Source organism: Lissotriton vulgaris, chromosome 3_1 (genome assembly GCF_964263255.1).
Source record: "Lissotriton vulgaris chromosome 3_1, aLisVul1.2, whole genome shotgun sequence".
In the NCBI taxonomy this organism is placed as follows: domain Eukaryota; kingdom Metazoa; phylum Chordata; class Amphibia; order Caudata; family Salamandridae; genus Lissotriton; species Lissotriton vulgaris.
Window position 1 is genome coordinate 1,369,931,674 of NC_141689.1, and position 26,464 is coordinate 1,369,958,137.

At 43.8% G+C, this 26,464-nt stretch overlaps 1 protein-coding gene across 1 annotated transcript in view; it reads left to right on the forward strand.

The window, feature by feature from the left end:
• The first annotated feature begins 727 nt into the window (after positions 1–727).
• DGKQ (diacylglycerol kinase theta) overlaps positions 728–26,464 on the forward strand; it is a 1,232,715-nt gene continuing 1,206,978 nt past the window's right edge. Inside the window, exon 1 of the mRNA XM_086961841.1 lies at positions 728–1,689. Within this exon, the coding sequence (XP_086817967.1) occupies positions 1,410–1,689 (280 nt within the window). The 5' untranslated portion in view covers positions 728–1,409. The remainder of the gene's footprint in view (positions 1,690–26,464) is intronic.

The following is a 26,464-nucleotide window of genomic DNA, read 5'->3' on the forward strand; positions in this document are numbered from 1 at the left end:
TCTGCACTAGGACATTTACACGATTTTAGTTTAGGGTCATTGGAGAGACTATTTTTGAGTTAAATGTAGGGGTAAAGTAGACACAAACAAGGATGTCGGCTGAAAATAACCACTGCTCAGGTATGCCCAGGTAGTTGACTCGTAGTTGTAATTAGCATTTTTAACACTTCGGGGTAACGGTGCCCTATGCCAATAGACTTGTAATTGAATTGGGCTTGAGCTCGACAGGCCTGTCAGTCAGCCACGGGCGACTGACAGACTGCGCTGGGTACGCCAGCGGTGCCTGCGGAGGGTCGGGGCTACCCTGCTGCGCCTGGCAGCCCGTGTGGGTGTGTGCTCACGCCGAGCACCGCCCCGGTGCGTCCCAGGCCTCCGCCTCCGCCGCTCATTCCTCAGCAGCCGCTGCCGCAGCCTGCTCCGGGGGCGGAAGTGTGGCTCCCCAGCGCACACACGCTCCAGCGGACGGGAGACAGCGCGGAGCCGGCTCGGGCTGCCCGCATCCTCAGGGGACCCCGGGCTGTTTCCAGTCGGAGGCCGAGGACACGGCGGCAGGACGAGGTTCCCTCGCCAGGAGGCGGCGCGACTGTGCACCTCGGTGGCCACTTGTGGATTGTGACAGAGCCCCTCGGAAGCTGCCCGAACCTCTGCTCTTCCTGCTGCAGCTTTGCGTAAGGTTCAGAGGAAAAGGAGGGGCTGATGCCTGAGATCTGAAGGATCGGTGGAGGCCGGGGGTGCTGCGGGTACGTGCCCCCACACTGACTCACCCAGCAGTCCCAATCGCAGCTCTGACGGGGAAAGGTTCACCAATAACACACTCAGGGATTGCCGGCGTTTTCCCGTGGCCTCCCCGGCGTGGATCCCGCACCTTCGCACCCTAGCCCCCGCCTCGCAGAAGAAACCATACTCTGCTCTGCATCAGAGCCCCCACCCTTTATGACAGGAGCCGCAGCAGCTCCGCCGGCCAGCGCAGCCAGACACTGCCGCCCCCTCCTGTCTGTTTTCCTTTTTTTTTTAATAGGATGTTTGGATCCAACACTTGAAAGGAAGTGAAAGTCATTTGAAACCTCTTCTACATCTTGCACGGAAATGATCACCTGTCAGAGCGCCTACCCTCCAGGATGAGGCAGCAACCGCTGCGCCTGGCATTCCCCGGGGAGCCTGCAGGCACCTATTGCCTCTCCTGAGGCCGAGGGATCACCGGTGCTCCAGGGGTGGGCTTCCTCAAACTATCTGATGGCCGCTCTCGGAGGACTCATGCCCCGCCTGTAGAGCCACCGAGGCTGGTCTCTGTATCTCCTGGCAACACCGCCTCTTTCTTACTGCTCATTTATTGGAGACCCATATTCGCTTCCTCTCAGAGGAATTTGTACCTGCTATAAGTTTGCACCCCTGGACTTGCGGATGAGGACATGGCAGACGGAGCTCGGTCCCGTTTTGGCAACCTGGGTCACCGCAGCCCGGCGTCAAGCCCAAAGCTTGGCAGAAGCAAAAATCGTACCCAGCAACAGCCACCGGCACCCCCGCCTCACCCTCCACAGGCCACCACCTCCTCCTCGCCGGTGGCCAAACACCAGCAACAGGTGCTTATCTGCCCAGGTCACAGCTTCAAGAAAGTGACCCTGACCAAGCCGACATTCTGTCACCACTGCACGGACTTCATCTGGGGGCTGGCGGGCTACCAGTGCGAAGGTAAGGCATGCTGCTTCTTTAGCAGGTCTCGGCAGGACTGCCAGTTGCTTATTACTGAAATGACCATGACTGGGGATGTCTCTCTTATCAGGTGGGCTCTGCAAAGGTGTAGTGGCCATGTTCGAATTAGGGAACATTCACAATTGGTATTTGAAATGTAATAGACTCTTTAAGCCTGGCCCCTAGGCACGTCACCAGACCTTTGCACGTCATATATCGGTGGCGTAGGTGAACTTGCCATGAGAGCAGCTGAAAAAGTGCAAATTAATTGCACACTGCTCTACAGAGCTCCCAGTTACTCTACATTTCCCAAATTTCCAATTCAAAAGCCTGGTATGGTCATTGTAAAAATGTGTGACGTCAGCACGACCGTGAACCCGTGTTCATTACGACGTGGGATGTGATCTAATGCTCGATCAAGTCGCAGGTTCGACGATTATATTGTCTGAACACCGATAAAGTCCGTTTAGCCGTCTTTGTCCTCATGCCAATTTGACGATCGTGACAGTCTAAAGAGCTAAGCAAATTAGTGGCCTGCTCTGTGTGGTGTTAGGCCTGAACCTGTAAGACAGGTTAGGTCATTTGTGTAAAAAACAAAGTGCCGTAGGACTAGAGTGAGTGTGGGTGAGTGTTGTAATGATGTGAGGACGATCACTGACATTTGTGCATAAAATAATAATGGGCTTTCGTCAAATTGAAGTCAAATAGTTTCGTAATGTTATGTGGTTTCACTGACACAGTTCTTTCTGTACCTTTCACTAGTTTTGGTATTTTTGATGTATGCCTATGATTTTCGTGCACAACTGCTTTCTGTGGTTCACTGATATGTGAGAAATGTTTGTATATACAAGCACTGCTTTGCCTGTAAAAAGAGTCCAGACAAAGTGCAGTAGAGGTTGGCGTTGAGGTTATTGTGAGACATCACACAATTTGAGTCCCATGTATGACAGAGCTGTATGACTGGACTGTTGTGAGCCACATACCTTTTATACACAATTATATATAATCTTTTTAGATTTCATACATAAACATGTTTTTTATGTTGATTGTTGGAAATGGGCCTTTCTAGGCTGTTTCCCTCAACTTTTTACCTTTGTCCCTCCTGGTTTTCTGCTGATCTATCTGCTAGCCTTAGGACTTTGAGCACTGTTGACACTGCCATTCAGTGCCAAAGCGCTGTACTTGTCATATACATACTGATGATTGGTGTATACATAAATGGTTGATTTGAGTTAGATGTAAGTCCCTCGTCAACAGGTAAGACGTATACCTACGGCATGTAACTCAAGTATTCCTCCGGGGGCCTGCACCATTGGTTGTGCCACCCACAGAGGTAGCTATTCAAACGTGCCACATGTTTGCCATGACGGGTCCTGTGTGTACAGGTTACTGTAACTTGGCTTGGCATTTAAAAAGCTACTTGCCAAGGTTTTGCATGTCTCTTGCTATATCTGAGTACTCCCTGTGGACAGGGTGCAGTTTTGGGAAGAGTTAGGGCATGTGTGCTGGGGGGCTACATGCACTAGTGGTGAATGCCACTGGATGGTGTGTTCAGTTCGATAGGGCCTGCTTGTCGCATTGGATTGTCACGAGGGATTTGTGGGAAGGCTATTTAGCTGTATTTCCTACAGGCAGATGAGTGGCAGTATAGTGTTTGATGTTGATGAGTTGGTTATGGTGCGTCCTCTCCTGTCGTGTGACTGGATTTGAGATTACTACGTTGGAAATACCACTTTGGAAAGTGGGCATTTTTGTGCTTGTGGCTTTCTGCACTTGTCAGTCTGTCTCCAATCCACATCTGACTGCTGGGGGGACAGCTAATTCTGTGCGTTCCTGATCAGTCAACCACAAATTAGGGGCTCAAGGGAAACTGCAGACCTTTGACTCTGTGGGCCTTCATGGGACATATAAGTGGGGGTGGAATTGGAACCTGCATTTCAAGGGCAGGGTCTTGACCCCACTAAAGAAATTGATGAGAGGGCCCATGCATTTCAATGGTGGCCTTATGAACTGATCTCCTCTTCAGAGGCCATTGTGGGTATAACTACTGGGAATCTTCCCTTTGAGGAGTTAGAGATGCTTGAGGGTTTGGAACTATACTACGCTGGGACATCGACAAAAGGAACTGCAACTGAATAATCGGCAGACTTGTGGTAGCCTGGGGCTTGTTGTGCTCTAGTAATGGGAATGTCACTTGGTGGATTAAGCCTGAATGTTGCTGGCCTGCAGCTGAGTACCACCTGTCCTGGCCTGTGTCCCTAAGCACTCTCCAAGGACGGGTTGGCTAGTCTCCTGTCCACGAGATCCCCGGGACAAAAAAGATCTCCTTGTTTCTGCAAGACCGTAAGGACTGTGCAGGGTGCAGTGGAAACGGATAGAAGTGATAGTCGGTTGGGACAAGGACTTTCCTCACATACGCCGTAATCAAACTCGGCAGAGAAGTGTGTTTGTAAATATTAGTGGCCCACCTGGCCTGCCGGAACATGAGAAGTTTAAGGAGTGTGAGGGAAGTTTGCTGATTCCGAGGGACCTGTGCTTGCAAGCAGAAAGTTTTTCTAGCTTACACTCCATAGCATGTGGTGTCAGAGGGGTGTTGGGGGAAGTTGCCAAATCAGCTGTACTGAGCTAGCTGCCAAGACTGTCTCGACCTCCAGATCAGGAGGAGGACAGTGCCTGACATTCCGGCCTCAGTCCTAGGTCGCTGACTTGGTTATAACTGTGAAGTATACCCTAAGTGTACGTTGTGTTGATTTCAATGTGCATGCAATACAAAGACCAGTGGTTTATACATAGAATGTGGAGTCTCGTTCTGTAGTGTACGCAATGTGTTGCAAGGGTCATGTTGTGCCAACACTTTAAATTTTGACTCTTGTAATCCAAGACAAACTTTAATTGACCTGTAATAAGACAGCATGGCTTTATTTCACATCACACACACAACGGTATGATAATGATGTGTGTAAGTAATTTGATTGATTTGAAGATCCATTGACTCAATCAAAACTCTATTGTTAATAATGCATGGAAAAGCCTCACCCACATTTTTGTGGCATGCTTTATCACAGACTAGTCGCTTGGGCCCTGATGAGATAGCACTATTAGGGCGGCCTCTACCTCAGACTGAGGGAGTTCAAGATAAGTGATACTGGAAATGTATGGTATCCAAAGTGTTGCTAAAACTACCTCTCAGTAACCCTAAATGAAAACCTTTATGGGAAGATTTCCAGGTTAAGATTAAAAAAAAGTGACATTGGATGAAGGAATGCAAGATTAGGTATCAACCATCCTACGACTGTTTCTTTAGCCAACATATTTTGGCCTCGCTATCAGCCTGCAGGGGGTCTACAGCCTTCATATGGGCAGCTCAGATCCCTACTGTCTGTAGATTTGCTATGTCCTAGTATGTGCAGTAAGGCAAGGGTAAGTCTTAAGCTTTTAACTTACTCTTGGATTCTTCTTCTTAGGAAACATGTTAGGTGAGCAATATTTTAAGTCCATTATTCCGAAAGCACATATTGCCATCCTACGCAGAGATATCAACAACCAAAGTATTACACACATGAATGCCCTACAAATACACAACAAAGTGATTAAAGCGTGATCACACAGTTGTGTTCCCACTTACCCGCACTCAAGAAGCACTGACCCACTGATGTCAATGGCAGGGGACAGCTAAAGGTCAAAGTAGTCAATGTTTCTAATTTCTCCTCTTGGACACAAGGTAAAAGGCAGAACATATTGAAATACTAATGAAAAGGGTATTAACCAAGAGGAGGTGAAGCTGTGACAGCGAGGGTCACATATTATAGCGCAGAAATGTATATTTTTTAAATTCGTTCATTCGCTATCGTTCCATTCATGTATGTGTATGGCCCTGTCTCCTATGCCCTACATAAAGTTGTTCTGAAATATGTGTTCCATTTTGGGTACTCCTACTACATGTGGGCTAGAATTACACATGATCTTCTCACAGGTGTAAAAGGTCCCTCAACATAAGCTGATTTAAGAACTTATTATTGGGTAGTTCATTTTACGAACATTTTTAATCCTAAGGGTGTATCATTGCATGACCAAAAAGAAGATATAGCCATCAACCTCGCCACTGCGAATAAACTGGGTCTGTCCATTACGATTGGTGAGGTTGAAGATGCATTACTGAAGGGTATTGCTGCAAAAGCCCCAAGGCCCGACGGCGCCCCGTTAGACATGTTCAAAGGTAATCCCCGAATATGGGAGCCATTGTTGGCGAATATTTTTAAATCAATGATAGGTGGCCGCATACCTGACTCATGGAAAGAAGCCGTGGGGGTTCCAATATACAAGAAGGGCAGTAGGAACGACCCAATTTGCTTTAGGCCTATTTCCCTAATTGACGCCTCATGCAAAGTCATAGGGAGGGTGATTCTTGCCCGCCGTGAGCTCTGGGCTAATGAGGCCGGCCTAATATCCCGCTCACAATACGGCTTTAGAAAAGGTATGGGTACGAACAAACAATGCTTCAACCTGTCACCAGTTATGGGTAAGTACATGAAGGCCAAGAGAGGATCGATCCACTTGGCCTTCATGGACCTATCCAGTGCATTCGACACAGTTAATAGGGGGAAGCTGTGGTTAATCATGGAAAAGATGGGTTTTGAGGAGGCACTTATTAACCTTTTGCGTAGGATGCATTCATCTACTTCAGTTTCGATACTCTATGGATCGGGTGGAGAAAAATCCAGATCCATTGCATCCAGAGAGGGTGTAAGACAGGGATGCATTTTGGCCCCTTTTTTGTTCCTTTTATATACGAACGGGGTGGGGACATTTTTAATAGAGCAGCACTTGGATTATTCGACTGTAGGAGGTAACATGGCTCCCTTGTTATCTTACGCGGATGACACCGTACTGCTGACGTTACGGCAAATAGCCTCCAAAAAGCCCTGATTGCATTTACTGATTTTATGACGGATTTGCATCCCAAGGTTAATTTTAATAAGTCTTTTATTATGGTCTGTGGTCCTAAAAACACAAAACAATAATATTTGTGGTAAATGGTAGAACAATTGAAAAGGTCCCTTCTTTTACATATTTAGGGAATGTTTTTAATAATAAAAAATTGGGACAATACGATTGCGACTAGGGCCCACCAAACAAGTAGAACTATAGAGGGCATGTATCACTTTGCGTGCAAATTAGGTCATAAACCAGTGTCCGAAATACTTGTTTTATATAACTCAAAATGCCGGCCAATTACAACTTATGGGACGGGAGTTTGGGGAAGTCAAAAAACCAACCAATTAAAAATTTTGGAAAACAAATTTACAAAAAGATTGCTGATGGTTCCCATTATCTCTCCCTCCAAATTGTGTAATTCTGAGCTGGGATTGGATTTGCTTGAAGATAGAATTAAACTGGCACCCTTGATTCTATGGGGGGAAAGTGTGGCCATCGGAAGAACTATCATTTACCAGAGCAATCATAAGGGATTGTTTAAGTTTAGGAAATGCATCGTCTATTCCCTGGCTTTGTTATGTTAAAAATACCCTAAGCAAGATTGGCCTAGGAAATTATTTTGAAAATCCTGATGGCATACCAGCTAACAATAAAATAATGATTAAAAATGCCTATTATAACGAGTTAGTTTCATATAACCTGGTCGATGAGACCCCATCCCATGGTTCACCAAATGTCCAACAATTCTACTTATCCTTTAGTACCCATATACATTCTTGCTTCCTTTTGAGGAGGTTTCGTCTCTGCACATTGCACTTTCTTGTGGCTTTTCCCAATCAGGTGAGCTGGTGTGAGAGACTGACTCCCTGTCCTTGTGATAACTTAGCCAAACAAAGCACAATGCACCTTATGCTGTTTGTACTATATATAAAGATATATGGGCTCGTTTTATTAGGCCAATCCTGAGGAAAATTGCCCCTTGTTCATATCAGGAAGGTTTTAATTATTTACATTCTTTGTCCAATACCGTCACATGTTGTGCTCTGCTAAATTTTATTAGAACTGTTTTGCGAATCAGGAAAAGATATGAAATGTGATATGCAAACTGGGAAATGGGGCCTTGGGCAATTTTTATTAACTATTTATTATTACACCCTTGGATTGATACAAAGAAAATGGTAGCTTATGGAAAACCCTGTGATGAACTTTTATATGTTGTTTTGGAGATATTTAGTATATGTGTAAAATGTAATATGGATTAACTTTAACTACGGTTTTATTATTGTAACTGTGTACTTTAATGATTCACAAGAATCAAATAACGTTTTTCAAACGAAGAACTTGTTTTAAATTAAAAGTGCCAATCCCGAGAATAACATTGACCAGCTCAAAGTGGTTGCATTCATATCTGAGTATTAGATTCAGGCAGGGCTTTAAGTGGGCCGGGTCTCACCAGTGCTGAGCACCAGCATTTTTTTCAACTGGGTCTCTATCGGGCTCTGTTTTGTGCCCTGGTACAGGCGGTCTGTTTTTTCTCTGGCTGCATGGGCATGCTCACACTGCTCACTTCTCACTAGTGGAAAAGTTACGGAATGACGTCTTGCTGGGTGAGCATTGTAGAGGAAGGGAAATCCTTTAAAGAGTCCTTATCTCTCTGAATTACCCTTCTCTTTTTGAAATTCAGGCGCAGAAACATTAACATTGTCGTGGTGTCACCAAGTGAGAGCTTTTTCAATAATATTATATATGTCATAGTTGCTGCTTATTTATCTTATGCAACTAACAACCATTGACAAAGACAATAGTCCTGACTTCTTGTAGGTATGATGTTACTTGTTGTATCATATATGTGGATGCAATGACAGAAACAGCGAAATGCAAGTCTGGCAGCACACTATGCTAAGCACAGATTTTTAGCGTAAGTGTTTTAAGCCACACTCTTAATTACATTGGCCACACCCTTTGAGAGACCCCCCCAGTTTTTTTCATCCCACTTAAAGCCCTGGATTCAGGAATGTACATGACGCTCAGTGCATGTATGCAGTCACTGTGACATACTATTCTACATACTTTATTTAATTATTCAGATGTATCATGCATATATCAAGAAAGAGACATTATTGATGACAGCCGAGGGAAAAGTTATTTTCTTCCAAGACACTCTAGTTTTGTGTACACATTTTAGAGCTACCCTTCATCACTGGGAAAAAACGTGCTCTAGATCTGGCTCTGGTGCCTTGACCTCACTTCATGCACACATCCATTGAAAGATCATTGCTAACAATGGGGGAAGAATGCAAGGTCCTACATTCCAGACTCATTGATGCATTCCAACACGACCCCTCATCAGGTGCAGTCACGTTACTTCATCAAGATAGTGGTGCAGCGTAGAACCTAATTTTCCACCATGAGCCCGGTTGGGTGCTGTTGTGTTGCCATCGCACTCTTATGACAGCTCAGGATTCCTGGCGGCCCTAGTGTGTCTTCCCACTACACGGACCCATGTGTGTGGTGACTCCGAGATCATCATAGGAAATGCCGCTCCCAGCAGATGTGGGCTCCTAATACTAAGAAACCCCAGCATTATCCTTGTGCACTTTAACCATATGCAGATAATGTGCGTCCAATGTAAATTTAGAATGGATGTGTTTACTTTTCAGCATGATTAGCATTCTTACACAATTGAGAACGCCGTATTTTTATAATGGGAAATGCTTTTTTATTGTGTGGTAAGTAATCAGTGTGCAAATAATGGATGTCCCAATTCAAATTTCAAATGGATGCCTTTCTCTGCATTAGTAAGCATTAGGCATTATTAAGCGTGGGAGGACACCACATTATTCAAATGGGAAATGCTTGTTTTTTGTGAGGAAATAATGTACCCCCTATCCAGTTTGTCATTGATGTGTTTACAATGACAAATATTATTAAACCAGTGAAGACACCGCTTTGGTCAAATGGGAATTGCTTGTTTACTGTGAGATATGGCAAATTCAACATGGTTCCTCATTCATTCCCATGGCATATTAATTCTAAGCCATGATTTCTGGACATCTCTTTACAACATAAGTAGTCACAATGGATGTAAATGGAAGCTTGGTGGGAATGCCTTGACCCTGTTGTATATAATACAAAAATTAGAGGACTGTCAAACCATTGGTTTATTCATTAGTACTAGGGTTATGCCATCCTTGTGGAACTTTGTGATAATATCTCGTGTGCCTTGACAAAGCCTGAGGTGTTCTTTTGATGTTGTTTAGCACTATTATGCAACAACACCGAGGGTTTCTTCACATATCAAGGCAGAAGACTGAAAAAATACTATTTTGTGATGTTATAAAATTCAGTTAGGTATGTGTAGTTGGTAAATAATGCTCCTTTTGCCCAATTAATCGTTTTTGATGGATATTTTGTTCTGCCAGTACATGATGCAACTTCCCAACCGATCTGTTCAGTGTTTTTGTGTTAAATAGATAGATTCGAATCATCTTTTGAATCTAAACATTCTTATTATATTTAGTGGGTTTTTAAGAAATGGTGAGCCACTGTAGTCTCATGGGGTATATATCTTTTGTTTGTACACTACCAAGTTTGGTTCCACTCGGGTATAAATGATTGTAGCTCACCCATGTTTCACCATATGAAAGAATCCGCTGCAAGCTTTCTTCAGTTTAGGGTATCTGCTTGATCATTTACAAAAGTCATTGGGCTACTAGAGGCATGTGTTAATGTTGTTCTTTGTCCTATTGCTATCTAGGTGTGTCTGGTTGCAGTCTGTGCTTTTCCATCCGAAAAACACTGAAGTAGGTACAAATAAGTGGAAGCATTGGCCCTCAACTTGGAGGAACGCCAACCTATGAAATCTGCCTCAAAGGCCCTCCATTGGCTTGTGATGGACGCTAAGATTACATTTAGTATGCTCTGCACTTTGGCATATGCCTTTTGGAATTAAGGCCCCAATACGCAGCCTGAAACTGGAACCTAGTTGTATCCCAAACAGGACTCTCAGATGGTCCAATGTACGCATACACACCATCTGCCAATACAAATTCGTGTGACAAAATGTGGTCAGATCCCTTGGCTTACTGAGCCCGAGTTCTAGAAAGCTCTCTGGTCTGACACACTATCTGCTACTCAGTAACTCCAGAAAACACTACTCTTCCAGTAATCATATGAGCAAGATGTAAGACCTCGGGAGGCAGTGACAGAGGGGTGATTCAACTCCTTGCAGCCTCTGCTATCATTGTGTTCTACTTGCACTAAGGGGGTCTTTTCTAGGACCCATCTAGTACAAAAGCCAAATCTGTGCCTAAATAAACCGCTAATGCAATGTAGTGTCCACTAAAACTAAAGAACATCTGTACAATCAAGCCAATAAAGCACCTTTGTGCAGCAAATGGTAGACATCCTTGCCTAGATACTCAACAATTGTTTGCAGTTTTCTTTATAGTGAAAATAAGGCCTACGGGTGTTTTTAGCCGCAGGGACTTTAAGTGATTTGCCCAGAATCGCAGGATGTTGAGTTTTGAATCTGGTTCCCAACATCCAAAGTCAGCAGCTATAGCCATTATGGTTCAACTCCTGCTTGTAGTTAAAATATATGTACTGCTGCAGTGGGGATGGGAGTTGCACCATGTAGATTCTTGGCACAAACTCAAGTGCACAGTGTAAATTCCTAGGGCAACTCAAAAAGTGATACAACACTAAATTATAGCATTTCTATTATATGGAGGGACAAGCATAAAAACGTGTATATTGAGAAGTACAAAAATGGTTCTTTATTGAGAATTTTACATTAAATTTACCCGCATCGCTGCGACGGCTTTTCCCGCTGTGTGCGGCAATTTTCGAAAAGCCGTGTTAGATGCCGAGCTCAGCTCGTCATCCGCACACGACCACCGTGGCGGATGACGAGCTGAGCTCGTCATCCGCAGCGAAGAGGATATATTCAAAAATGAGTCTAAAACAATCCACAAACATACCACATCCATGTCATCATTCATACTAAGCAGTCATACTGCGAACATCACAGGCAAAATGAACACCTGAAATAGTTGTTATTCGATACATTATGTAGATATCAAAAGATAAAAATTGACGTTATGATATTGATTAAAAAAAATTCTATGAGTAAGCCATGGATACCAGCTTTTAATTCCCAAGTTAGTGCCTGTTTCACTGAGTGGCTATGATTCCGGAGGAGTACAACCTGCAGATGGACCTTTTAGTCCCAGATCGAGGCTGTAACATCAAGACATCAACAATACATCAACAACACTGAAGCACATTATACCCCACAAGGATGACATAGAGTAGCAGATTTGCAAACCGTGAAGGTTTATTAGCAGATTAGTAAAATTACCAACTCAGATCGTTCAAATTAGTCCAAAATCAATGATCAATATTGGTTAGTGTATTCAAAGTGGTTCAAAATAGTAAATAAAAGTACCTACTATTTAAAGTTATCATAAGCAAATCAAGCACATTTCTGTTTCACACAAAGAGAAGATCCCCTACTGTGCCAAACTAAGAAGCCAAAGGAATGGGGAAAGCAGAGCAGAAGGTGTAATAAAATAAACCATTTGAAAGGCATAATCAAAAAAAGATTCAGTCAGATAAGTGAGAATGGACACGATACAACTCTCCCACTGTTCTCAGGGAAAAGAGACCAACCAGGATCAAACATTAGACGATATCTTGGATGAACCCTCTTCCCAGCCATCACACAGTGGAAGTTTTGTGCTGCACAGCTTTCAAGTAATATTTTGTAGCAGGATGATACATTGCTGTCTGCATGTCCTAGGTACAGTTTGGAAAATTCACTGTTCACTCTATGAAACGCATACAGAAAAATGATTCGGACAAAATCCAAAACATTTGTATCATCCTAATGATCCCAAACGACTTCAGCTTAGCTTCTGAAACGAGAAAAAAAACACAGCAGCCACAAAGTACATTTCCACGTTGACATGAGTCCTTTAAACTGAGGCCCACATAAAGTAAACTTCATACTTTATATACATAATGCGGAGTGTATGTTATGCAAAACATAAAATAGTGTCAAGAGTGTCACCAGTGCAAACACAAATAAAAGATAATTTCTTTATGCAAACATGTTTGATCGTCATGAGGAAGAGGATGAGGCACTACACATCACTGGAAAGCACAGAATTGCTGCAATGGTAAATAGCACAGCACTGAGTGCATTGTGATCTGAGGTGTAAATCATTTATCCATGATTCTGTTGAAATGTGTAGCATGAGGTATAACTGCTGAGTGAGCTCTTACTGAGTAATGTAACCGAAGGGATAGCGCTGCAGTATAAAGGCTTGCTAAAATATTTAAACTGAGAGATGGCTCTGCTGTCTCTACTGTTGCTGTCTATTGTGAGCGACATATGTTCTGCCTTATTCATCACAGATGGATAGCTCTTTTGTTTCAGACATGGGCTTTCACGATGTATTACATAAGGGCCATGCTAGCAATGCTTCAAGCTGGTGTAACCAGAGAGATGTCTCTGTTGTCTGTGGACCAACTCGGAGCTATGTAGCTTTAGAGGTAGCTCTACTGTGTATCGGTCATTCTTCAAAGCGGTTTAAAACATTGCCACTTCTCAGCCCAAGAGATAGCACTGATTCTTAAGTGAACAGAAGCATAGAGGCCAATCCCAAAGATGCTGTTATGTTTTTTGTCTGTGTTAACCAAGACCTTCTGATTTCACTAAAATTATATAATACTTACTTATAGAGACTTTCAGCCGGCTGTCTTCATCCATTGGTCTGTTATTGCTCGATTCACATTTTTCTTCTGCAGAGTGCAGCATGGTGGGGCAGTGGGTCAGCCCACTTAAGCCTTTAGCTAACTTCACTCTGAGTGACAGCTTTCTTCTTTCTGCAAAGTGCACATCCACACACACAGCACATTCTTCAGAGCCAGGAACTACTATTGAAACGTGCTTTTTTGAGACCAAACATATTTTTACTTTCAGCCGATGTTCTTTTTTTAAAGATTGTTGAGGACAGCATCCCAAACAATAACGTTTTGGCAAAAATCTCCACTATGCGATCCCACCTGCCCGCATTTCGCTTACGATTATCAAAATTCATCAAAAAACTTTGTACTGTATTACTCTAAAAAAACATAGGGGGCAAGACGGCAAGCAATGCTCACTGAATTGGGCTTCAGTGGTGCTTGTGTCTTGTCATCCACTACACCCACCCTCTCTGAAGTGATGTAAGTTGCCTGCTTGTACAATGACTGTAGATTGTTTTCAGAGTGAGCCACTTTAGTAACCGTTCATAACAACCCCCTTAGTGACGTATGCAGCCTGCAGCAGATAAGTACGTTGTCTGTGCCCAAGACCTAAAAATGAAGGCTGCCTGAAAGGCTTATGTAGCAACACCCTTTCAACTGCTTGCAGAAAGCTTTTGGCAGTTGCCCAAGAATGTCCAAGGTGATCCAATGTGAACGATAAGAATGAGAGCAATGCACAAAAAAAGAGGCAAACCCGGTTCTTCGACAGGGCCAGCCTCTAGCGAAGGCGCTGCAAAAGGAACAGATGGTGTAAGGTTTTATTGATATATTGTATTGATTTACATGTTTCTACACAAGAAGAACTGCACATTTTCCTAATGCCGTTGTGATATCATGTGTTTCCCCATTCCCTGTGTCTGAGCTGGTGCTGGAATGCAGAGAGTTGAAAGATGTAACAGAATATTGATGAGTATGAAGTGCAAGCTAGGGAGGTGACAGGGCGATGGAGTACATGTTGTTCTTGTAACCGAAGAACCTAACATGAAATGAAGATTGTACTTCCTTCCTAAATGGCCCCAGACTCTTCTGCATAAAAGACCTTGCTCCTCTGACTTCAACAGTCCTTTAGGGAACTGAATTCTATATTTTGTAAGATTAACACGTAAAGTTGCTGGTAATCGTACATTAAAGTTTACTATCGTATGTCTCACACTTTTGGGTGGAAATGATATTACTCTGTACACTACACACAGGAAAAAAGCCCAACATCTTGTTTTTTGAATATGCATAATGCATGCTCAACTATGCATAATGTTGGTGTTTAATTGGTGCCGGTGGTTGCAGTTAGTGGGCTGTGGTACACATTTTTGTGGGGTGGCAGTTATTTTTCATCATCATCAGGCTTTGTCCCAGAGCAAGAGCGAGAAATGCAGAAAAGGGAGAAAGATATGAAAGTAGTGACAAAGGAAGAAAGTGGGAATGAAACACCCTACAAGATAGACTAGGTGGAAGGTGAGGGGGGAAAGGCATGAGTGGAATCAAATCTACACAACCTGGGTATTGGGTATTCAGAAACCTCGGAATTCCGCAGCACACTCCTATGGAAAACCCTGCACTTACTGTTTTATTTTTTAATACATTAAGCACCGAGTAATGTTAACAGCTCAAACATGCCGTTTATTTGTATTTCTTACTAATCCTGATAATTAAGAACTTTATAAGGCTTTCCTTTTACACCCTGCTAAAACAATTGCTATAGCAATACAGCTTGTCATTTCATCTTCAGACGTTAGCCAAGTTAGTGCATCGTTTGCAATGTAGGAATCGGACTCCAAATTTTGAATTACATAATTTGTTTCTTCAAATTGAGAAACAGATGGAATGAAAACAGTGTGTAGTCGTTTCCAGAATCCTTTCCTTATGTGAACATGGTTTTTCCGTCAGTGCCTTCTCCTCCCATCTTTACTGCAAGTTATCCTCACCTGAACTTTCGAGCCTCGCACGGTTAAGCCTAGAAAAGGACAGAGTATAAGCAAATTCTTCTCACCTAATGTAGTTTAAAAGATAAGAGCAGCTAGGAAATCTTTTGTTCCTTCATTCCCACTTTATAGTGTTCCCAGTTTGCCTCTGCAGCTGCTTGTTTTAATAATTGTTTGGCGTCATTATGCCCCTCTGTTAATCATTTTAATAGCAGACACCACCACGCTTAATTATTTATGTCTGTCCCTTTGCAATGGGTTTTAAGTTTTAAGTGTGAATCTAAAATTTTTGTGTGTGTTGGTGAGGGATCGTCCTGTAAAAGAGACACCCCAGCACTCTGTTTTAGATCAGACTCATTGTTCTATCAGGAGCTTTTACTCTGTTTAGTTTGACATTGCGCTGCTGCCTGTGAGATTAGCTGATCCGGCTAGAAATACATTTCGACCAGACAGAGTGGTTTTAGTCCATTCTATATTGAGTGATATTGCCCAGACAGATGACAACGCATTCGGAATTGTAACAAATTAAATGTTTTCCAAATATAATAGTTTTTCTAATATAACACTATCACCATCAATAGTTTACCTAAATTAAGAGGTCTCTTATTGTGCGAGTTTACACATGAGACATAGTTGGAACAAAGTAACATTTTTCCTGCGGTACTAGTGAAATTTCAAATTTAATTAGGTAATCTTCAACTACTGGTTACTTCAGACCAAACTATAATCTGGTGGCCACCATTTGTGGAACATTGATTTGACCAGTGATGGTGTAAGAATGGGGCACTTAATAGCACTGTAATTTACTAAAGCACCATGTGTCGCCATGAAACTGTCCCTTACATTAATATATGCATAGCCATGTGCAAAGAATGCAAGTCAATATTTCGACATCACATGTAGACAAGCCAGACGTAGCCGAATGGGTTTTAATTATTTGGATACCATCGTATTTTGCTCAGGAAAGACTTTTCTAGCAGATCATTCTGGGCTGACAACTTCCCTACCTTCTCTAATAGTACTCCTCTCAAAAACCACTTCACACTCATCTGTGTGTTCATGAACATTTAGACGTTTTTGACAATGTTAACAGTCCTGGTAGTTTGATTACAATAATCCGCAGGGCTCTTAGTTAATGCTGGGAAGCTGCTCTACCATAAGGATCATGAAATCTACAAAGCAATGTGCCAGACAATGCGCTACTTTCCAGTTAAACGTTTAGTACTAAACAGGTAGTATCTTGACGCGCCTTATGGCTACCCATCCAACTTGTCATTTGAATGTGTAACAGATTAGAGATTCTTACGACATTGGTTTTTAACCTATTTTATGATGTGTATATTTAATATTATTGATTGATGAAGTCTGTCTATAATGTTTCTATGTATGGTGTTTAAAGTATTTGTTTTATGACAAGAACTACAGTAAGAACATTTGTATTATAAAATATTTTTAATAAATGATACATCTTTTTATATAACTGTGCTCAGTGTTTTGATAGATGAGTTATTGGGAGCAAGGATACATTGAGATCTAACTAGACCCTATAAAATGAATTTGTATCATTGAGAATTAGAGCGAGTGACACAAGAGTTTTTGTTTTTCACATACAACTACACTGCCGCTGATCAGACTGTCCAGGATCCTTTGCCCATATCGCGATGCGTCCACTTAGGATACTGGTGTGAAATTTAAGAGGCTGAAACAACCCACGTAAGGCCTGACCAGTCCTTGGTTACCAAAACAGGCATTACATTGACATGGGGCTTATACATTGGACATCCCTCACTGATGGTGCGACATCCATGTTTTTGCTAGATAGATTGATATAGTAGCTGAGCCCTCCTACTCGCCATAGGCAGAAGGTGTCGCCATTGTCACTAGTCTGCTCCATGCGACTATTCGTGATGCTGAATGTAGATATCTTATTTTACAAGGGAAGGCTCTAGGGGGAACACACCGTATTGGCCTGTTTCTATGCTCCCATTATTGACTGCACTGATCTCTTTCTTCCTACGTGGATGAAAATAATGTCTTTCGACCCAAAGGGGCCAATTTGGGGATATAATTTCAATGTGGAACTGGAGTATTCAGCTGATAAATCAAGTGGTGCCCACCAGCCACTCCCATTGCTGCAGCCCAGCTGACTGAGATCTTTAAAGACTACAGAGTGTTTAATACTTGGCGTTCCAGACACCCTGATATATGTGAAGGCGCCAGCTTCTCTACAGTGCACAACCATTGATGTAGAATCGACTCATGAGTGGTCGCCTTGGACATTGGCACATACACTACACTTGTCAAATATTGGCCTAGGACCCTATCCAATCATATCCAGTCGTCTAACAGTCACCCATCTCGGCTAGTGCCTCGAAGCATTCTCTGAAGGCTGCCTGCACATGCTCTGCAAAACTATTTAAAAATGAGCTTTCTGCTGCCATACATAGCTCCTTTACCAGTAATAATAAGTCAGCGAACTCTGCTGCCGTCCTACAGGAGGTTTAAGGTAGTGATCAGAGGTGTCAGCACCTCTGAGTAATCGGGGATATTGAAAGATATACTCCTGCGCATTCTTAGATTAGATGATGAGCTGCATGGTCTGTTGCATCTGGGAAACTAAAATGCTGCCTGATCTAATGGCAAAGCTTGAGGCATATAATGAAGAAGCTGAGAGTGAGGCTAAACTCCTTGGGAGAGAGACAAGGGACAGAACATACGGGTAAGGAGACAGAACCAGTAAAACACATGCCTTTCTTCTAAGCCTGCCTCGGAAGAGCACTGATGTAGTCCCAACGAGGTAGAATCCATATTACAAGAATGTGTTCATTTTTATGTGGAACAATACCGTAGTCTATTAGCACAATTCTAAGAGAAAACCATGGCAGATCCTTCACCGACCTCAAACACCAGATCATGAAAATAGATTAAAGTACCACTATTATTGGTCAGATTAGCTTTAGCGAAAATGTTAATCTTCTGAACTTTCTTTATTTGTTCACAAATATACTTCTCTCTGTTACACAGCAGTTTTTCCATCGCTTATGCTGCTGCATGATCCTACTTGCCTGGGCTGGCAAGCAAATACAATTGAAATTGGTAACACTCAGCCTTTTCCTTTGACCAGGTGGGCCTATCCGCACTAGACTTCGAGTTATACTATATTGGCACCTAGGCTTACTATGCACATTTTTGGTATCACCTTCTGCCTTTTCAACCTCACGCCACAGCTGAAATTGACATGGCTGATCTAGTCCACTCTCAGTATTGTGATGTTTAAACCTACCATTCTTCCTGGGAGCGAGTTGAACACAGTACACTGCTCCTTTTCGGCCTTGGATAGACTTAAGCCATAGGACTCAAATAAATCAACTATATGCTCTGGGATTTCTGCTTGCTATGAACTCTCGTTTGCTCTCACATGCAAACCTAAGGCGATCAGACTGTCACATTTAAAGGTTCATGGGAGATCTTTACCCTACATAGCAATTCTCTCTCTCTCAAAACTGTGACTCTTGTTCAATAAAGGGACAGGTGAGGTTCCTTTCTGGCACAGTTACTCACAAAGCTACTGTCACACCTACACTGACCACTCAGAGAACCACTCACACACACCCACACAGCCTCTGATACATCCTCTCACACACCCACTCCCATACCCATACAACTACTCACTCACCGACTCATTCATCCATAGAGCCACTCACACTCCAATACAGCTATTCACACAACCACTCACTCGCCCATACAGCCACTCGCACAGCCTCACACTTACCCATACATCTACTCACACACACGCACTTATTCACACATATTGCCACTTATGCACCAACTCACTCACCCATACAGCCTCTCAATGCAGCCACTTACTAATGCAACCACCCACCCACCCACTTACATATCCATTCACACATCCATACGACCACTTACACACCCACTCATTCACTCATACAGCCACTCACACAGATTCTCTCTAATACAGCCACTCACACACCAATTAATTTAACCAAACACCCACTCAAACAGCCATGCACACAACCATGCACACATCCAAGCAACCACTCATACACCCTCCAACACACCCCTACAACCATGGACACAGACATATCCACTCACAAACCCATACACCCACTCATATACCCATGTACAGACCTAGACCGCCACTCACACACCCACTGACATCCATACAGCCACTGAGACGCCCAGTCACTCATATGCACACTCATGCACTGATAGTCACACAGTCACTCAGGTGACATATGTTAGAAATAGTATCACTAATTAGTTGTACAGAAAGAATAGTAATTTAACTTATGCATTTTCTTAGTATATACCTTTATGTCTTAGAAATGTTTACGCAACACACTCACTGGATGATGTCATCAGTTATGTAATTTGAGATGTCATCAGTGATGTCATTGACCGTGTCATGAGTGATGTAATATGTGTGGTCATAAGCAGTGCATTGCAGTGGCATAAGGTATACTTAGCCCAGGTAACAATAACTGTTGAATTTTAATGTTTTTGTATGAGTGATATCTCAGCCTAAATATAAAGTCCCTGTAACCTTTTGTTTTTCTAGGGAAAATATAATATATGTTACCACCATTCTGAGAATCATGTTGCTCCTGCTTTCTGTTCTAGTACCTTGACCTGAATGACTATCTAGCTGGAAGACATACATGCTTTGCCTTTGTGGATTGATGCACTCGTACTGATAGGTGGTTGTTTGCTTATAGGCTGCCCTCGCTGGAAGCTTTAGAAATGTGAATCACTTAGGCACCTCCCTGTTCCTTCTGCAAAGCATAGTTTTAACGTGGCTCGGGGTTGGGTGTGGCATCGAAGCTATTCAGAGTTCAATGCACCCGAAGGCAAGGTTGCCTAATCACATCACCGTTCGCTTTGTGAGTTGTGTGCGAGTCGAGTATATTAAACCATACCGAGCATGGTTGACATCTCTTATTAACTTAACACTTCTGTACAGAGACGCCTAAAAGAAGTTACCTGGGCAGCGCACATAATCTCATCTACATTCCTTGGCCCCAGTCCTGACATATAGGAAGGATTCTCCTCCCCATTCTGTAGTACAACTTAACTTTTATGCTTTAAAAAAAAACAGCAATCGCTCTGGGCCAAGTGTAAGGAAGCAATATCTTCCTGTTTGTAGCTACCATTGCTCACAGCAGAATCTGCAGACTAGTAATACGGAAAGGGAAGAATAAGGTCTGTCCTGGCACGAGGAAGTTGTGAATCGTAAAGAATCTAATCTGCCTATTTTTATTGAGGGGTGGTAAACCCAGTAAAAAGGCAAACACATTAAAACTTTGGCGTGATAAATATAGAAGGTGATAAATATAGAATCTGCATGTTGTGGCTTATTTCCTGGGACACAATGAAGAATAGGATGTATATACTATGCCCGGTAAAAAACTCTCATCGGGTATGGATAAGTACCGGGTGCAATCAATCCCATTCCTAATTCAGACCATCTCATGATCAGGGCCTCTCTGACAGTAGGAGAGCGGTTCTCAATGAACAGTGTCACTGGTAAACACAATTTCAGGTGCTTTTAGGCAGCGGTGGGGTAGCGGCACCTGTGATTTAGCAGCATCTTTGACTATTTTAAGCACTTGCCATGTTTCAGCTGGGTTGCGAGGCTACGTCAATAAGGTTTTTCTAGACCATTCCCATTATGCAAGTATCACCCATATCCCACAACTTTCCTTCGTTTCTTAGTAGTACTTTTGAAAACAATATATACTCTGTTCAATAAATAATTCAATGGAATGCCTGAGAACTTAGATTAAGGTTAAAGGGGAGTATCAGGGGACTGTTTCTTGTATTTAAATAAGCTTTAGCAATAGAATAATTCAGACATTTGCTGCCAGCATTTTGGCTGTACCAATGCTTTTTTTGTTCCAGCAAAACCTTATTGTTGGGGAAGCTGCTTGCGCTCGTCAATCTGGGGGAAAAAACATTGGCAAATTATAATTTTTGGTCTCAAAATGCACACATTGCGACAGTAGTGTTTGGCACTGAAGGGAGCTACTTAGTTTGGGGAGGTGCTCCTGTGAAGGAGCAGAATGCCAATACTCAAAGTGAAATTAGCCAGTGGCCGAAGTGGATCGATCTACTGCTCCATGCTGTAAGCGTAGTAGGTTGAAGAAAAATGTGTATTGCACAATCAATGACAGATCAAGGAATGTAGAGAACTGTATGAAAGCCCAAATTTTCAAGTATGTATAATATATATGCACGCTCCGGTTTTCACTCGAAAAACGGGGCACTCGCAGACGGGTGCGATTTTGCGGCTGTGGACTCGGCAATGATATATCGCTCTACTCCTTATAGTCCAAAAAGAAGATATTGCACTCCCAGGGGTCGCGATCAAGAGAGTTTATTCAATGACCAGCAACAGACGCGTTTCGGCGAAAATGCCTTTCTCGATGTCAGTGACATATCGGAAATGCCATGTTTTTCAACATTTCTCATTCGCGCAAATAAGGACTCTCACACAACTCTGAATATAGCATAAAAGGTCACCTTTATTACCAGGACAGCCAAAGACAGACCCGCAACATAAACTTTTCCAAACAAACCTTTTGCTTTATTTTCAACCTTTCCATATAAACCATTTCCATTTCCAATGCTTTATTTCCAAATACCATGACTTGTTTTTATACCATCCGTATGTTTTCCTTCTTCTTTCCATCTCTTCCCCAACCTGCCCTCCCCCTTAGAGAAAGGATGAATCCGCTCTAGATTATCCAATCCCCATAACACACGCCGACAACACAACAAAAATAGTCTGCCTGTAGTGTCCTGAGGTGACATCCTGACAATTTGTCAAATATCAGAGATATTTATGCATGTACCTATTTATATATTTATTTCTTATCTTATTCGCTGTTTTTTTTTTTTTTATACACATAACAAACAGTGACACGCGACAGTAAACAAAAACACCCTACCCTCGATTTGTGCAACCAGGGTGGGTGGGTGGGTCAAACACGACACCACCGCTCCTCTCACTCGCTCAGAGTGACGTCAAAACCCTCCCTCCCCTCCCTTCACTTGGACCTAGCCCCTCCCACCACCCAATCAGGCCGCGTGAGGTCGTCCCTCGCGCGAAATACCCCAGGGGGACATTGGCTTTGCCAAGTGCCCCTGGGGACCCATCGCGCAAATAAGGACTCTCACACAACTCTGAATATAGCATAAAAGGTCACCTTTATTACCAGGACAGCCAAAGACAGACCCGCAACATAAACTTTTCCAAACAAACCTTTTGCTTTATTTTCAACCTTTCCATATAAACCATTTCCATTTCCAATGCTTTATTTCCAAATACCATGACTTGTTTTTATACCATCCGTATGTTTTCCTTCTTCTTTCCATCTCTTCCCCAACCTACCCTCCCAAGCCCTCCCCCTTAGAGAAAGGATGAATCCGCTCTAGATTATCCAATCCCCATAACACACGCCACCCAGGAAAACCTCCGAGTTTTCCTGCCCCACCCAAAAAACCTTCCTCCCAAGTCGTAAATGGACCGCTCAAGTCATTGTAAGAATTCCCAGTGAAGGAAAACACTGACTTTATTGTTTGTCCACTCAATTTTTTGGTTTGGAACACCACAAGTCTACACACCATAGATTGGCCAAAGTGTCTCTAAGTTCCATCAAGTAATAGGACTGACCCATCTGCGAGAGATGAACCCCATCATTCCTCAACAAATGCAACATTTCATTGTTAAAATGCTCGTGTGCAATGACCGTGATGACCATCGCCACACAGTACGATTTCAAAGCCTTGTTAACTTTTCGGCGAGCCCTTTCCACTGCCGCATGAACCCTGGCTCCTTTCCACTGGCTCCTGTACAAAAATTCCGTCCACACTACCCGGGTCCCTTCCCACCTGTCTTTTATCACCGCCAAATCAAGTTTCATTTGCTTGATTAAAGCCAATCCAGAACAGTCAACCAGATCGTTTTCACCTAAATGTAGCATCAGTAAGTCTGGAATGCCCCAAACTTCAGCCATTTTATTTAGAACCGGGAACAACTCCCCCCACTTTATCCCCCCTAAACCTTTCCAAATCACCTCATGGTCAATACCATACAAGCCCAGACCTCTCCCACACAGCTGCTGTTCAGCAAAGTTCGCTGCCCATTTCACTATCGAATGGCCGACAATCCAGGTCCTCTTTTTCCGAGGAAAATCCGCCACTCGACCTGTGATGGAAAAAGGAACAGTAACCAACTCGAAACCCGTCTCTCTCTTTTTTTTTTTTTAAAACATTTACAACCTGACATATTTAAAACAACAATTGGATTTCCACCGCCCGATTCGCTGCAACTCCTCTTTCCCCCAACCCAACCTCGCTGCTTCGGTAGCTGCACCGATTCTGAAAGAATGTGTCCCAAAACATTGTGGATTCTCCCCCACCAACACCAAGGCCTTCCGTAAAACAGCTAAAAATTGGAAACAATTCAATTGTGTTTTATTCTTATGGCAAAATATCCCGCCCTCTTGAAAGACATCGGACTCAACCAATGACTCCCACTCCCCCACCGGACAACAACCCCGAACCCCGCTCCTACCCAGACGCACCAACATCCCCTTCCCTGCCTGGTCTGTCTTTGACTGCCTCAATGTAATTTGCAACACTCCATTACCCAGGATTTCGATATCCGATGACTGGATCCCCACCTGATTACGCAACCCCAGTAGTTCTGATATCCTAAATGCACCAAAGAACAACCATACCATACATAACCTGAATCGAGTCCATTCCCATTCATCATAACAGCAAACAGGCAGAACGCCCAACAGTTTTTGTAACAATGTAAATGTAATGGGATTTCTCAACTTTTTCTCCTGCGAAACCGACCTCCCAAAACCTTTTAACATTTTTTGTAAACGGAAACCCATTCGAACGTCACACCCCAAGAACAATTGACTATAAAACGAAATTCCCGCCAACTTGCCTGAAATGGTGGATGGCGACAAACCTTTGTCTATCAGATATAACACAAACTCCCACATAAACTTTTCATTTTGCACTGCTGTACCGTTTCTGCCGCGCTGTGCCGCATATCCCAAAAACCCAGACCATACCAGCTGATAACTGCGTCGTGTGGAGACAGCTAAGGACTGTTCAACAAACTCTGCCATTCTCAGTTCCCCAGGTCCCACATGCTCGATGGAATCGGTGTCCTGCATCGGTCCGCTCCAGGTGCCAAGTCCCGAAACCTCTGCCACTGACAACGAGACAAAGCGTCGGCAATTGAATTGTTGACACCAGAGATGTGTTGAGCTCTAAAAACAATATTCAACTGCAGAACACGTAACATGAAATCCCGCAACAATTGCAGCACCCGTGCATCTTTGGCCCGCTGCCCATTAACCAGGCTAACCACTGCCATGTTATCGATATGAAACAGCACGCAGCGGTCCTTGAACTCCTCACCCCAAACTTGCAGCGCTACTAACAAGGGGAAGAATTCCAAAAAAGCGATGCTGCGACCTTGTTGTAACCACCCTGCCGGCCACCGCTCCACGCACCACCTGCCTTCCCAAAACAAGCCGAAACCCATGGCTCCGGCCGCATCCGAGAATATTTGCACCGGCCAGACAGTGTCCTCCGTCACAAAATTGATGGACACGCCATTGAACTCATCCAAAAAGCGCAACCAGATGCTTAAGTCTTCCTTAATTTTCGTTGTCAAACGGATGTGATGGTGGGGCAAGGACGCCCCCGCCATAGCAAAGCCCTGACGCCTACAAAAGGTCCTGCCTGCCCTGACAACTCTACATGCAAAAGTCAAGTAGCCCAGAAGCCTCTGGACTTGCCGCAACTGCACTTTTTTAGCACCCAAAACTTCCTGAAGAAACAGACTGATCTCCTGCACTTCGCTCGAGGCAAACGAGCCACCATTTCGTTTGTGTCTATTTCTATACCCAAAAAGGTCAACGTGGACGTTGGACCCTCCGTCTTGTCTTCAGCCAAAGGCACACCAAACTCCTTAGCCACTGCCTGGAAACAGGACAAAACCCTGGCACACTGTTCCGTACCCGCTTTGCCCACAAACAAAAAATCGTCCAAGTAGTGACATACCGCCACGTGCTCTGAGCGCTGGACTACACACCACTCCAGAAATGTACTAAAGGTTTCAAAAAGTGAGCAAGAGATAGCACAACCCATGGGTAACACACGATCCACGTAGTACTCTCCGTCAAAATACATGCCCAGCAACTCGAAATCCACCGGATGAATGGGCAACAGGCGGAAGGCAGCCTGAATGTCACATTTAGCAAGGTCAGCTCCCACCCCGGCCTTACGTACCAATTCCAACGCGTCATCCACTGACGAATATGACACTGCAGAGTCAGTGGTGGAGATGAAGTCGTTCACTGACTGCCCTTCGGGCCAAAACAAATGATGTATCAGGCGGAACTCGCCTTGCGCTTTCTTTGGGATCACACCAAGGGGCGACACAATTAAATTGGGCAAAGGGCAAACCGCGAAAGGGCCAACGATTCTCCCCAAATCCAATTCCTTCTTCAACTTAGCCCTCACCACTGGAGCCAACTCTTTTGCTGACCTGAGATTATCAGCCCATCGCAAGGCTCTGGGGCCTTGGTAGCCGATCCTAAATCCGAGCCGAAACCCCCAAAATAATTTGGCCACTCCTTCCACATCCGGGTACCTCTCCAACGAATTCAACATGGCCTGCAATCTAATTGGGGTAGGCGCCTTTTGGCATAAGAGGCGGCACTGATCCTCGCCCCCCCCCCCTCTGACCTCTACCATTGTCTCCGGGATGCTGGTTGGGAAAGCACTGAAAGATGGCATGTCTGCCGCCGCACTGAGCGCATTCGTGCTTGAATTTACAATACTGGCGCACACAGGAACCCCGGTTAAAGCTCCAACAAGCTCCAGTTGTGGGCAACTGACCCCGTCCGACACTACCCGCCCCCATCGTGGCGGGACGCTGAGAAAAGGGCCGGTAAGGAATCAGCAAACCACTAGCCGTATGGATCGTGTTAGCAGAGGAATGACCCGACAACCACTGTAACCACAACTCCTGGTCGACCTCCCCCCACGGCTTA